The sequence below is a fragment of the Oncorhynchus mykiss genome, chromosome 21, assembly GCF_013265735.2.
Source record: "Oncorhynchus mykiss isolate Arlee chromosome 21, USDA_OmykA_1.1, whole genome shotgun sequence".
In the NCBI taxonomy this organism is placed as follows: domain Eukaryota; kingdom Metazoa; phylum Chordata; class Actinopteri; order Salmoniformes; family Salmonidae; genus Oncorhynchus; species Oncorhynchus mykiss.
In genome coordinates this window covers 31,812,141-31,826,531 of record NC_048585.1, presented here as the reverse complement: position 1 = coordinate 31,826,531, position 14,391 = coordinate 31,812,141, and the positions used below count along the sequence as shown (strand labels likewise).

The 14,391-nt window shown below is 40.2% G+C and overlaps 1 protein-coding gene across 1 annotated transcript in view; it reads left to right on the top strand.

Moving 5' to 3' along the window:
* The window catches only part of LOC110500248 (synapsin-3), a 125,092-nt gene extending 122,251 nt beyond the window's left edge, over positions 1–2,841 (top strand). The window contains exon 14 of the mRNA XM_021577500.2: positions 188–2,841. Coding sequence (XP_021433175.2) covers positions 188–311 — 124 coding nt within the window. The 3' untranslated portion in view covers positions 312–2,841. The remainder of the gene's footprint in view (positions 1–187) is intronic.
* The last annotated feature ends 11,550 nt before the right edge of the window (positions 2,842–14,391 follow it).

Sequence of the window (14,391 nt, the reverse complement as noted above, 5' to 3'; positions counted from 1 at the left end):
TTATTCCCTATTGTGTGTGTTGTTGGCCAGCCTCTGTTGATCAAACTGTGCAGTGGCGAAGTTGGCAGAATACGATCCCCTCGCCCCTCTTCACACGTGCATGCATAAATGCACGCACATACATCCACCTTCTCCATGTTGCATGTCCCTCAGGCCTCAGCCTCACTCTCACTTTCGCTCCTTGCAGCAAATCCCAGTCGCTCACCAACACCTTCACTGAGACCCTGAAAGGGAACGCCACGGACGATGAGGCCAAGGCAGAGACCATCCGCAGCCTGCGCCAGTCCTTCGCCAGCCTCTTCTCCGACTAACTTCAACAGACTCCCCATATCCATCCGCCTACTGTCAGCCATTGGCCTCCAGAAGAGCTCCAAGATACCATTATTTTACAGGACGCGCGCTCAGTCAACCCACAGAGCGGGATCTTCCTGTCCACCACTTCCTACTTCCTGTTCTTACCCATAAATGGCAGGTTGAGAGCGTCCACCTCTCAGAATCATCCGTCAATTTATTTTTATTTTTTTAAATACTACATTAGGCTATAGTTCATCTAGTACTGCTTGGTTGGTGTAGTTGAGATGTAGGTTTGCATTCAATTTGTTCATCTGATTCATTCTTTTGGTCATATTTGTGTTTTATCAACTTCAAGGATGTTGATATACTTTGGGAGATAAAGGCAATATTACAGTATTTATAAATGACCAATAATAGTGTATGAGCTAGGTTTACCAGCAATGCTTAGCATCTTGCCAGTCTCATTTCATAGAAATACGATTGCCATGTCTTGTAGACCCATACATATCGATTGGCTGATATTACAATATAATGATTTGTGATTTTGCTTTGGCCTTTGTTACTCAAAGTATTTTTGATTTAAAATTCCTTGCATTAGGTCAAGATAGTTTAGGCTACATACTGTACCTGTCAATTTGCAATTATACGAGGCGGAAATATTATCTTAAGTCTTCCATCACAGACAATTCTTCCCTAAGTTCTAAGCATTTATGAACTAACCAGTGTAAATAGCGCTATGAACATTTTATGTATTTATTTATTATTGGGCATTTGATTCACTACTATTCCCTTGCTGTGTATTGAAAGGTGGGAATTATGTACATAACACAGAGAAGAGCTGACGTCTTTGCTTCAATAAGATCAGTTACCTTTTAATTCTGTACATACCGTAAGGTTGCAAATACTCCTGGGAGAATTACATTTACTTCTGATCCTTGGGTTTTGAAGCGTGGTCGACCTAAGAATAGACATGATTTGCAATGTGTTGGTATGTCTATAGCTTATATCCACTTCAGGAAATGACAGTCGTCTTGTAATACTCCGAATATGTGCATATGTGGTAGCTATCTACGCTAACGACACTATCTGATAGCTGAGTGTCCATATTACCCCCCCCCCCATCTCATTATAATAGAGAAGGACAGACCAATCACATGACTGGATTGTTTGTTCTTTTGACTTAAGTGCAAACATTTTAAGTCTCTGCGCCCAAATGGATTTTCTGTTTAGGGTAACATTTTTGACTGGTATGAAAAATGCCAATTCTATTTCATGGATTGAATATTATTGTCCCCATACTTTCTTTAGTCATTGCACTTCAAGTCGCACGATCAGCAATATGGGTGAAATGAAACTCTCTCTATCTTGATTTAAATGCATTTTTAAACAGTTAAGATTGTCTTTTCACTTTCAAACTATTTATTGTCCTAAACATTTATGCCAATCATAGTAAGGTATTATTATCAAAATGGACCAAATGATATGTTTGTATTGTAAAACCTGTGTGTTTTATTTATTTTGTCTGTTGAATGTGAAATGCTTCTACAATTCAAAGTACCGACTACTATGAAAAGCCATAACAAAACAATGATTCACTGAAAATCTGTTTTTTTCTTTACTCGTTATCACTGTGAGCGTTAGTTACGCTTCTAACGATTCAGTCATTTTGCTTCTACGAGTGTTGATTTATCGTGTACATAGGTATAATGCTGTAAGCTTGTGAATGCCACACATCCATAGTGATTTATTTAGTAATTTGTTAATTGACCATTTCAGTAAGCAAATAATGTTAATTAGGCACTGAAGAAATTCAGAATTGAGTGGTGAGGTCATCTAGTAACTACCTCAATTCCAGCAAGCTGTGCTGCTAATAGTAGTTACCACTAATACTCTGAAGTGGGTGGAATTAAGACAAAAAAAAACGAATGGCTTTCACTTGATCTAATCTGTATGTCTGCATGTAATCCTACAATTTTAATCCTAATGTTCATACAGTAAATTTGATGTACTGTCACTCAAGTAGTTATTTCCTGTGAGTAAAAGGCAATAGACCCATAAATGAGTCTATCTACGGTCAATAACTAAATGAATATGACATGGTTTTCATATCATGATTTACATTTACATGTCATTGCAATGGAGAACTAACGGCAATAGCTCTTAAAAAATGTATGCTTATTAAAGTGCCCTATGCCATTCAACAGATGCTCAGAAGTCATCTATACCAGCGTTGAATAGCCGTCCTCATCTCTTATTTTCCAATCTAACAGAACCTACTGTCATATATATCCTCTTATGATGAGCATCTGCTGGAAGGCATTGTGTGCCCCCCCCTGTGTGTTACTGATATACGTGTGGCATGAAAACTGACCCCTGGTGTGCCTCTGGTGTAACAATATTGTCATGTAAATAGTTGCTGTTGTCTGGCTGCTTATACTGTATGAAGTATGTGATGCATAATGTGTGGTAGTGTTATAGATGCAAGTTATTTTAACATTGTTTTGTTATTTTGTTCAGTTTTTATTAAAAGTGACATATTTTATTACACTTAGTGGTAAGTCTTTTTATTTTTCGTATTGACAAAGCATTGTACAGTGACGATTATAAACCCCTGTTATACAACCATGTAATATCCCATTCTCCATCTCAGGTACTGTAGAATGCATAGCATCATGTCCCCATTGTCTTTGTCATAAGGAATACCCAGACATGGGATCTTTAGGGCGTGAAACTCATAGAACACCAAGGATTTACAAGGTGAGTACCCACAAATCAATTTACGGCAGCATTGGAATTATCAGCACTTTCCATTTTCTCTGACTGTCTGTCACTTTGCATTTAAAGCATACAACTTTATTAACTACACCAACCCACTTTCTGTTTCTGAAGTCCCAGATTTCAGTGTGAGTGTCTGATCACAGACAAGTCTTCTCCATTTAAGGCTGTTAGTGAGTCCTCTGACTTCTCTTGAAAGCACACAACTGTCAGGATATTTATTGATAATCCCAAAATTCCTTCGACTCAGATTCGTCATTTATTTGAGTTGGCGTGAGGTCTGGGTCTAGGAGTTGGGCAGGGGTAGGAAACTGTTCCTGAGTGCCCGGGGGTACTGCAGGATTTAATCCCAAATAGGCACCACACTTAGCTACTTATTGATCCTATGGTTCTAACAAAGACTTTAGCTTTAAGATGCTTTTGGGAAACCGGGCCCAGTTCAGTGTTTGCCTAAATTAAAACCCGCCTAGGTTTCCAGGTCGGATAAATAAATACAAAATGTAGTGCCTGTGGCACTCCAGGACCAGTGTTGCCTATCCTTGGAGTAGGAGATTGGCAACGGCCTGGGTCCATTCCAGACCAAATAGTTTTCTGAATTCCTTACTTTGCTATGATCTGGACTGTTAAGAAGTGAGTGTTTAAATTTAGTCTCAGGTGAGTATTCCTTTGACCTCTTGGTTAATTTAAGATGAAGATTAAAATCGGGCTTAAAAACTTGCATACCTGTACATATCAGCTGAGTAACATTACACATAGGGCCTGTCTCTGTAAGGAGTTTTCTTTTTAGTCAAAGCACTCGTTTCAGTAAACTCCATAAAATGAAAATGACCTCTTGCCCCTCAGGTGCAGGTGACTAGTGTGAGGTGTCATATATGAATATGGGTGCTGAAAGAACCCATACCATGGTTTCACCCTCATAGTTGTGGAATGTGTAGAAATTATAACTGTATCCTCACTGTCCAATTCTGAGTTTTAGGGTGCCAGGGTGTAGACAAAGGGACTGCCTGTGCATGTCACGCATAAGTAAATCGTCATTAAAGGTGATGACATAAGGCCACAGAGTTATTTGACTGGCCTCTGCAAGTGATATTTAAAGGTGTGTATATAGTATTCTTCATAAAATACCTCTGATGGAATGTTGATTTTTGCAATCACCTGTAATGAAAAAAATATTGTAGAATTCACAGACGAGGCATATTCTGTATTTCCAGATTTGTTACATAATACTTGTAATTATTTATTCACCTGCGACATTAAACTAACATTTCAGTTTCACCCTTGTGTAAAAGCAGTGGTGAAAAAAGTACTCAATTGCCATACTTGAGTAACAGTAAAGAAACGTTACTTATACTAATAGAAAATGACTCAAGTGAAAGCTACCTAGTAAAACACATCTTGTGGAAAAGTTGAAGTATATGGTTTTAAATGTACTTAAGTACAGTGGTTGAAAAATACTCAACTCATACTTGAGAAGTAAATGCTATAAATCAAATTCTTTATATTAAGCAAAGCAGACCGCACGATGTTCTTGTTTTTAATTTACGGACAGTCAGGGGAAAACGGCAACATTCAGACAGTTTACAAACACAGTATTTTTGTTTAGTGAGCCCGTCTGATCAGAGGCAGTAGGGATGACAATGCGTTATATTAATAGCTGTGTGCAGGGTTCTACACCTTTCCACTGGTGGCTCTGGTACTGCTACCAACTCTTTCAGCGGTGGCACCAGCATACAATTGGGTCACACCAATTTTTTATTTTGGATAGTTTTCCAAATAATTGATAATGACCTGGCCTGTGTCCCATAATGTGCCTGCATTCCATACAGAACCAGGCTAATAATAAGTAGCCATCTTTTAAAGTAGCATGCCCTTGTGTCCTTACATTGATTTGGTTAAATTTACTGTAACAGCAAAGAAAAATCTTTCAAGTGCAAAATGTATTTATTGCAGATTTCGAAGTGCCATTTGTTTCCTCTAGAGGGCAGAATTTGAAAAAACAAAACTTGATACCAAAATGATACCACAGCAGCAACAAAATGTTCAGGTTTTCGCATTCAAAAATGTGAATTCACAGAGATACCATGACGAGATCCTGAGGCCCATTCTCGTGACATTCATCCCCTGCCATCACTTTGTTTCAACATAATGCACGGCCTCGTTTCGGGAAGAATCTGTACACAATTCCTGGAAGCTGAAAATGTCCCAGTTCTTCCATGGCCTGTATACAGGTCACCCATTGAGCTTGTTTGGGGTGCTATCTCCAGTCATGTGAAATTCATAGATTAGGGCCTAATTAATTTATTTAAGATGACTAATTTCCTTTTATATGAACTGTAAAACCTTTGTTGCCTGTTGCGTTTTATATTATACAAAATACAGTATTTTGCAATGTTTTTTTAATCTTGGCATCAAGTTTATGTTAAGTGTAATGTTCCCTGTGAATTGCTGTACCCGCTTTGTTAGTTTTAACAGTGGCGAATTAGGCTACTGTGGCTATTGTATCATAATGTGCATTTACCAGAGTAGACTACCACCAAAAACAATATAGAAAAATGCATTCCAGAACATTTTAACATGGAAGTAGATCGTTCAACCTACAGTAGCAGCAAATGTGTTGTTCAATGTAGGCCTACATTCCATGAGACTTTTGAAAAAACATGCAGGGCTCGACATTAACCTGTTTAGCCCCTTGTCCTTCAAACAAGGAGGTGACTAAAAATGTTGGCTAGAAATCAACACATTTTGTGCTCTTGTAGGAAGCAACCACTCCCCCATTGTTGACTAGAAATTAGCTATATAACTGGGCTAATAATTCACAAACTACCAAAGAATATGAACAGGTGGCTCTTGCCTTTGTTCTCGAAACAAGCGCACCTACTGGCGACTGCTCGTGCAGTAAACAGATTGGCACAGATCCATATATGGCTATTTAATTTGCATATAGGCTTACTGCAGCTCTGATTGGCTATGGTGCACCGGTCTGTGTAGAGTGAATTGTGCTTGTCAATGCAATCGAATCCTACTCCGATGCGCTGTGCCAACAAGAACATCTCTTGCATAGTTCGTTTTGTTTCAATATGTTAAATTGGCTAATATTGCGTTGATTCGAGCTCAATTCCCACAGTTAGATCGCAACGTTAGTAGTGGTATCTAAAGGGGGAAACTTGACTGAAGTTAAATCTCCTGTTTCTCTGCATTCGCTGATATTTCTTATGCATGGCAGTCGAAGGGGAGTTACGTGCAGTTTAGAGGGAACATTGATAATGTGTTATTATATTGTGCAATACTTACTATGTAATCCATGCTGTTTGCTCCCCTCAGTGTCATAGATTGTGTCCACCAATTCCTGAAGAAACTCCAGTCTTCTTCCACCTCATTCATTGCCTCCCTGCCCTCATCCTCCCACATTTCATGCTACAATGGTTCTCCATCTTCTGTCTTATCCAGCAGCTCTACAAATCAAATGTCAAATGTATTTATTTATTTATAAAGCCCTTTTTACATCAGCAGATGTCACAACGTGCATATACAGAAACCCTGCCTAAAACTCCAAACAGCAAGCAATGCAGATGTAGAGGCATGGTGGCTAGGACATCTTCCTGGAAAGGCAGGAACCTAGGAAGAAAGCTAGAGGAACCAGGCTCATACTGGACACAGATACATATGAATGGTATCCACGGGTTCAACTGACCCTGGTGAAGTAGATAAAGGGTATCGTTGCCAAAACCCCAAAGTGTCCCGTTAATTAAGGCATGGATTTTGACAGCTGAAGCGCCGCCTATCCAGCAGTGACACACAGTGCCCATATGCACATGGAACTAAATAGATGTGCTTTTTGTGCCCCTAAACCACGTATTTAGAAACACAAACTGTTTTTTCCACTTGATCAATAGCCTTGACTACTTGGCGAATGTATTTGGCAGGACCAAAAAAAACAGGCTTCATTGAAATGAGGGGATGCTTGGTTTTTAATCAAATTAAACAAAGGGTTTGGCTCATGAAACCGCTTTGAAATCTTAATTAGCAGAGCTAAATTATTTTAGCCAGCTCCTGTTATTATTTTGGATGTGCGTAAAAACCCTCATGTACGTTATATGTACCATGATGGGCATATGGTCGAGAGATTAGCTGATGCCAGAGACCATATTTTAGAAACATTTAAGTTATTTTCCTTTTAACAATAGCTTGTTATCCGTTTCATGTGATTAAATAACAAGCCCTCAGTGGGAAAACGAAATTTGTTTCGACAGCAATGCATCGGGTGTATTTATTATCCTGGCCATTCATTAGCCAAGGAGCCTATGCATAAAATGTTTCTAAATGGTCTACTCGTGAGGCTTTTGCAATATTCACAATTCACATAGTCCTACCTGCAGTGCAAACTGCATTCGACTTGTATCCATCCCAATATCCAAAGTGCACCTCTTGTCCGGTTACCAAAGACGCGCTCCACCAAACATATTCAAATTATTCAGTCCTGTAACGCCGTGTCAATGGTAGGCTTTAGCGCCTTGTTTATTGAGAACGTGCCTCACAGGTACAATACAATTTACCAGGGGCGAAAATCTGATATCAACTTTGGAATGGACAATTACATGACATTTTCTCAAGAGGGGGACACCAAAAGTAGTGCTGTAACACACAGCCTACGTTGTAATATGTTAAATGTATATTGAGGAACCATAATTACTACTACTACTGGATAATTGATAGGTAGTTAAATGAGGGGTTGTCCCAACTTGTTTAAATATTTAAATCATTATAATACTACTACTAATAATAATAAGTTATAGCAGTGTTCCTTATCAGTCCAGTATGTATGCAGGTAGTTGTATTTACAACCAGCAAGACCAAGAAAGGCCAGTAGGTGACAATGGTACTGTACACTGTATGGGTGCAGTTTTCGTAAATACAATGAACATGGTGCGATCTCATCTAAAATAATCTCCATTGGGAACCATCACAAAGTTGGTCTCCGTATTGAATTTACCTTTTTATTTCACTTTTTCTGATACATTTATATAGTCATGAGTCTACTACAATAGCTTTACAAGAACAAAACGCTCAAAAAGTGCAGTTCTAAAAGCGAAAGAACTACTTCAATGAATAACCCAAACAAATCAACCAAAATATCCTTCAAAAATACTTGTTCGTTGTTCAGTCAGTGCCTCAACTCTTCAAACAACTATAGACAAGCATGTCACACAAAGTATGTAATTTTAAATAAAATAGCATAAAATAAATCATTAGTAAGTGTACTCTCATGTACTGAAAACTGCTAAACAAAATAACAAATATCATACTATACACCAGGGGTTCTTAAACAGGGGTCCGTGGACCCCTAAGGGTCCCTGGTGTAATTGCAAGGGGTCCGTGAAATAAAAAAGTGTAATGAACGTATTCAGTACGACAAGGTTTCCAGTAACTTTACATATATTATAGAGGGGGTGGGGGTCCATGAGGACCGCTTAAAACCTTGCCTGCCTTGCCTCAAAATATGCAGGGGTTCCAGTACCCTAAAAAGGTTGAGAACCACTGCTATACACACTACTGAACTAATGAACAAAATAACCAAACATATGTTTGCGGGTTTCAATGGATCAAACAAATTGCTAGCAGATATTTTCCCTCTTGAGACTGTCCAGCCTGTCTTTACGTACATTACAAACAACTACTCCGTTCAGTCTCTCTTGGCTCATGCTGGCCCGTAGTCAAGTCTTCAACCTGTGGAGTGCACTGAAACGCCTCTCAGCCTTACATGAAGACACTGGCACCACAAACAAAATTCTGATCAGCTCCTCAACTTGGTCAAACAACCCCCTACCTCCACTGGAAGCCTCCTGAGGACCTCTTCTGCCTCTCCACTGCTGCTACAGGGGTATTTGTTGCAAATGAGGGGCAACTGCACTGAAAGATAATCTATGTTTAGCTCAGGGTACTGATCGAGAGACTCGTCCAACTCACCCGTGAGATGCGCCCTAAGCCATGACCGCACACTCGACTGCAGCCTGCATACCAGAGACAGCCTGAGTTTTCTTCTGCAGTGAAATGTTTAGGCATTCAAGCTCTCCAAGAACAGCATAGGCAAGTGTGAGGCCCAACACAGTCTTGCCTTTGCTGAAGTGCTCAAATAAGCCACTGGCAGTTGAAGCTGTCTTGGAAGCAGTTTTTGCCATCTCCTCTAGGCTGCTTAGCACCCGCTCATACTGCCCTAGCACAGCTCTAATAGCAGTATTCCGCACAGTCCACCTTGTTGGACATAGGGGTTTCATGGTGGTCAGATGTGTATCTTCGGACGTGTCAATTGATTAAAACATGCTCTTAAACTTTCCTGACTGGCTATAGAGGACACCTACTGTAACTGATGGACCCAGGAAAGGGAATCCCGGATCAGTGGGGAGGCTGAGCAGCCAGCCTGTATTATCAGATTTACAAGGTGTGCTCAACAATGCACATAGAGGGCTAATGGCTGCTGCCTCCTCACAATTGCCTGTGCACCTGTGTATTTTCCTGCCATGTTTGAGGCACCATAGTAACTCTGCCCACGTAAGGCAGACATGGGCAAATTGAGCCTCAACAATACATCAGTTGCAATTCCCCTTGTCATCCGTTTGGCCTCTAAAGACTTGTTCCTGTCTTGCTACATGTCGCACCGAACTAACAATTTTCATCAAGCAATGCCTTGCCGCTGTTAACCCCACGCGCTGGATAACTGGGCACTGATTGGATTTAGCTGGTGTGCTGTTAGTTACAAAGTGGCGGTGGGTTTGGCAGTTCTGATGTGCTGTGAATTTTACACTGGCTTTTCTCCAGGTTCTAAATCCTGCACTAATGAAGGCAGCATCTGCTCTTTGGCCAAAAGATGGGTGGGGGGGGGGGGGGGCAAGACTGAGTTTGGGAAACCTTATTTTAAGTGACCTGGATGGAATGGAGTCAAATACAGTATGTGGTTTCCATATGCTTGATGTTTAATACCATTCCATTTATCCAATTCAAGCCATTACAATGAGACTGTCCTCTCATAGCTCCTCCCACCTGCCTCCTCTACATTCCATCCCTCTCTTTTCTCTGGAAACCACCAGAAAACAGAGCAGACTGAGTATCTACTATCTATCTAGATCTATGATGATTATCACTGTGCTGGGCCAGCGTGGTCTTGCACTTGCATACTTCAGGGAGTCTATTTACAGTAGTCACCCATCTGCCACTGAGCACTGCGTCTGGCCCCAATGACACCTGAGTGAGACACACATGGACTGGTTGACTTTCCCGTTAAAATAATAAACATATTTTCAGTAGAAATAGATTTGACTTGCTTTAGTGGCAACTAATATGATCATTTTCTCTGGAAACCACCAGAAAACAGAGCAGATTGAGTATCTACTATCTATCTAAAATCTACAGGAAAGAAAGTGTGCTTGCATTGATTTTAGTCTGTCAGTAGAAGGCACTGCTCCTCAACAAACCAATCCAAACCTACATTTACAAGGTAGTCCAATCCTACATTTACAACCAGAGTACTTCCAGCTCGCTGTCAACTTAAATTACAAGGACTAAGTACTTTTTGTTTTCAACTTTCTAGCTTTTCATGATCATGGATTGCACGGCAGCTATTCAGGATTGTTATTTTTCAGGTCTTTTTTCAGTGAAGTTAATAGTGATTCATATATCCTATCTGAATAAATGGATATTTGGAAATGATCCACTGCGATGTGCAGTTATCCAAAACTCCCACTTAATGTTACATATGCTGATTGTTCATTCAGAATCTGTTCAATTACATTATAAAGTAGAGAGTGGGAGTAGGAGAACAAAACTTTCCTCTGTACCATTCCAAAGGAAGGAATTTTAGTGAACCCACCTGTGAGCTATGTATAGATGCCAGTCTTGTCCCTTCCATCCAAGTCTCTAACCACACTTTCACCTCCAGGTCTGAACATGCGTCACAGCCTCACAGGGGTCCTTGTTTCATATGATAAGATCCTCCCACTCTTGGGCATGATGTGTGTGTGTGTGCCTACGCTATCTCCCAGACCTGTATATTGTGTCGGTCACCATAGAGGGGAGGGGGGAGGGGGGGGAGAATCTCCTTAGGTTAGAATCAAGGGAAGGCCTTGGTCGTCATGGTAACTGCAATGAGAGACAGAGAGAGAGAGAGCGAGCGAGCTTAGGAGTGTTGAAGGGAAGGCCACCAAGATGTCAATTACCCGCTAACCAATTGTTGTGGTTATCTCTATGTGCTTGCATTTATGAGATGGAAATGTTTCCTCCTCTGCCTGTTGTCCGTAGCCTCTTGTCTAAGCCACCGTCCTTCAGTGCTTCTTCCCATCTATACCTAAGATGACATGACAATAGCCTGTCCATTATAATATTACTTTATAAAAGCCTAGGGAATAGATATTGTGCAATGGGTTTTGTGCAATGTGTTATGCTTATAGATTATGATATATCAGGGCTATTCTGACACAGTATGTAGACATAACATGACAATCAAACAGCAATGCATTGGTGAATCTTTCCTGTTGAATAGCACGCTACTGAATGCTACAGGGTGGTCCCTCTGTGAGAATAACGTGGTGTTATATGACTGACTGCACAAGTCATTGTCAAAGATGACATCAATTCTTATCTCTGTTAGGTATTCATCAGGAAGTCAGAACAGTCTTTTGAAGTAAATTCAAGATAATTCCCTGTGTATTTTGTCTGCAGCACTCGGTAGCTATTATTCTATTTGGCCTATATATCGATTCATATAGTCTGCATGTTATTGACGGAACATTGTACCCTGACCATAGTGATTTCATTTCCTCTTCTGACAGTGTATTTCTTCTGTTTATCCTTTCTGTTTTTTTGCTGCTTGAGTGCATTCCTTCATGTTCATACTCAATTTCCTAGATTTGATTGCAAATGGTTCTGCAAATGTTTGCTATTTTCCCAAGTTAAACAGGATGTCCAGCATGGGGATTCTGACTGGCCTAGAGTAATACAACTAGACAGATTTAGCCAAGTCGGTTTCACAATAGGTCACTGGGCAGAACCCAAGAGAATATATACAGTATTACTTGAACTAAGTAATATACATGTAATTGTTATAGACGACAACATATTTCCATGGCAGCTCAGTACATTCCTAATTGTAATAACAGGTAAGCTACCAGCAACTGTTCATTCTAGAAACAGCAATTCCAAAGGGACCAATTTGACCATGGCCTTATAATAACTGTGATTGAAACATGGAACATTATTTGTGATACAAATAAGCAACAAAATTGTCCGTTTGAGTTCAAGGCCAGATGACGGCAACATAAAACAAAACTGTCCTTTGATGTGGCACTGTTGTATCTGCACTGTTGACATGCATTTAATGCCAAAGATATCATGAGTTTAAGGGAGACGCGCACACACACACACACCCAAGCCTCCTGGAGCTGTTAGTCTGCTGGGATTCTGGCCACTGAAAGAGTGTTATCTGCCTGCAGAGGTAAATATGGTAACATGGACCCAAGGCAGACACAGCAGGGTATTACTGTATTAGCAGGAAGAGTTGCAACTGGAGTGTGTTGTGCTGAATGACAGCAGGTGGGCTTACCCCCAGAGCCCTGAGAACCATCACATTTAGGCAATACATATAGATGAGATGTGTGCAGCCCTCAGGATCAACTAGTCACAGATTTACTTTCTACTCAATCACTGGATAGATCCAATGTTAGATCCAATGTTCTACAAGTGTGCTAGATATGATTTAAAGGTCCCTAACAGTCATTCTGATTCCCATGTAAAACAGTATTTTGCGTTACTAAAATATCACCCATAATATTATATTCATGACCTCGCGTTGACTGACAGCTCTTTGAAACGCCTATGTCAAGCAACGCGGATACAGTGAGCAGTGTTGCAGTAAAAACATCAAGCAAATGTACTGATACACAAAGCAACTCAAAACAACATTGAAATTGCACCAATGTCAAAAATATTTTACATCCCCTGTTTGGCATGTCTCTTAGTGATGCAGTTTACAGCAGCACCAACGAATGTGTTGACTTGACAAATGTGTCAGAGTTTTGAACGACCCCCCCCCATTTGTTCCATGCTGGCTGAAGACCTAGATAGCCAGTATCTAGCTAACACCAGACACCAATGAAAGGGCAAACATATAAGTATCTTTGCCATAGATGAATAGGGTAAACTTTTAATTATATTTGTTAACACCCTAGAGTCAAATTTTTCATGAGCTGAAATAATTTAAAAAATCCCCAAGATTTTCCATATAAACAAAAATATTATTTCTCTCAATTTGTCTACAAATTTGATTACATAGCCCTCTGCTCTTTTCCTCGGGTAGAAGCACATTCCTAACACCCAGACAGACTTAAAGAACTTGGGAAACTCCCAGCCATCATCTTGTTTTCTGAGTTTATTCTCAATGTTAGATAGAGAATAACGTGTGGATCTGTTTCTATCATGCAGAATTGTAGTTTAGTTTGTAACAGGGGAAGCTCATTCAATAATACAGATTTGGGTGATTTCTGTCCCAGGGGACTAAACTGTGTGTATATATTTGTTAAATTTAGACCACAATTAATTGAATGTGGTGTTAGTGAAGTGCTGGAACAAAAACCTTTACACTCCTGTATAAAGAATATATGGCTGTCATGACTTCAATTGACTAAATACTGTACAGTTACCATTTTACATTGTTAATCTATGCAGGTTTGATTTCTAAGAACCTGGTAGAGATGGATACAACCATACTACAAGGCAGGACATTTCCCTGCATCCAGGTTGAGGCCTGCTACCAGCATGACTTACTGTCAGTGTCAGTAAGTCATGCATATTTTTTAGATATATACAGTGCATTCAGAAAGTATTCAGACCACTTCACTTTATCCACATGTTGAAAAAATGTAAATATACATGACTTTGACTCAGTACTTTGTTGAAGCACCGTTGGCAGCGATTACAGCTTCGAGTCTTCTTGGGTATGATGTTACAAGCTTGGCACACCTGTATTTGGGGAGTTTCTCCCATTTTTTTCTGCAGATCCTCTCAAATTCTGTCAGGTTGAATGGGGAGCGCTGAACCCGCCTCCTTCCTGAGCGGTATGACGGCTGCGTGGTCCCATGGTGTTTATACAGATGAACGTGGTACCTTCAGGCACTTGGAAATTGCTCCCAAGGATGAACTAGACTTGTGGAGGTCTACAATTTTTTTCTGAGGTCTTGGCGGATTTCTTTTATTTTTCCCATGATGTCGAGCAGAGAGGCACTAAGTTTGAAGGTAGGCCTTGAAAAACATCCACAGGTACACCTCCAATTAACTCAA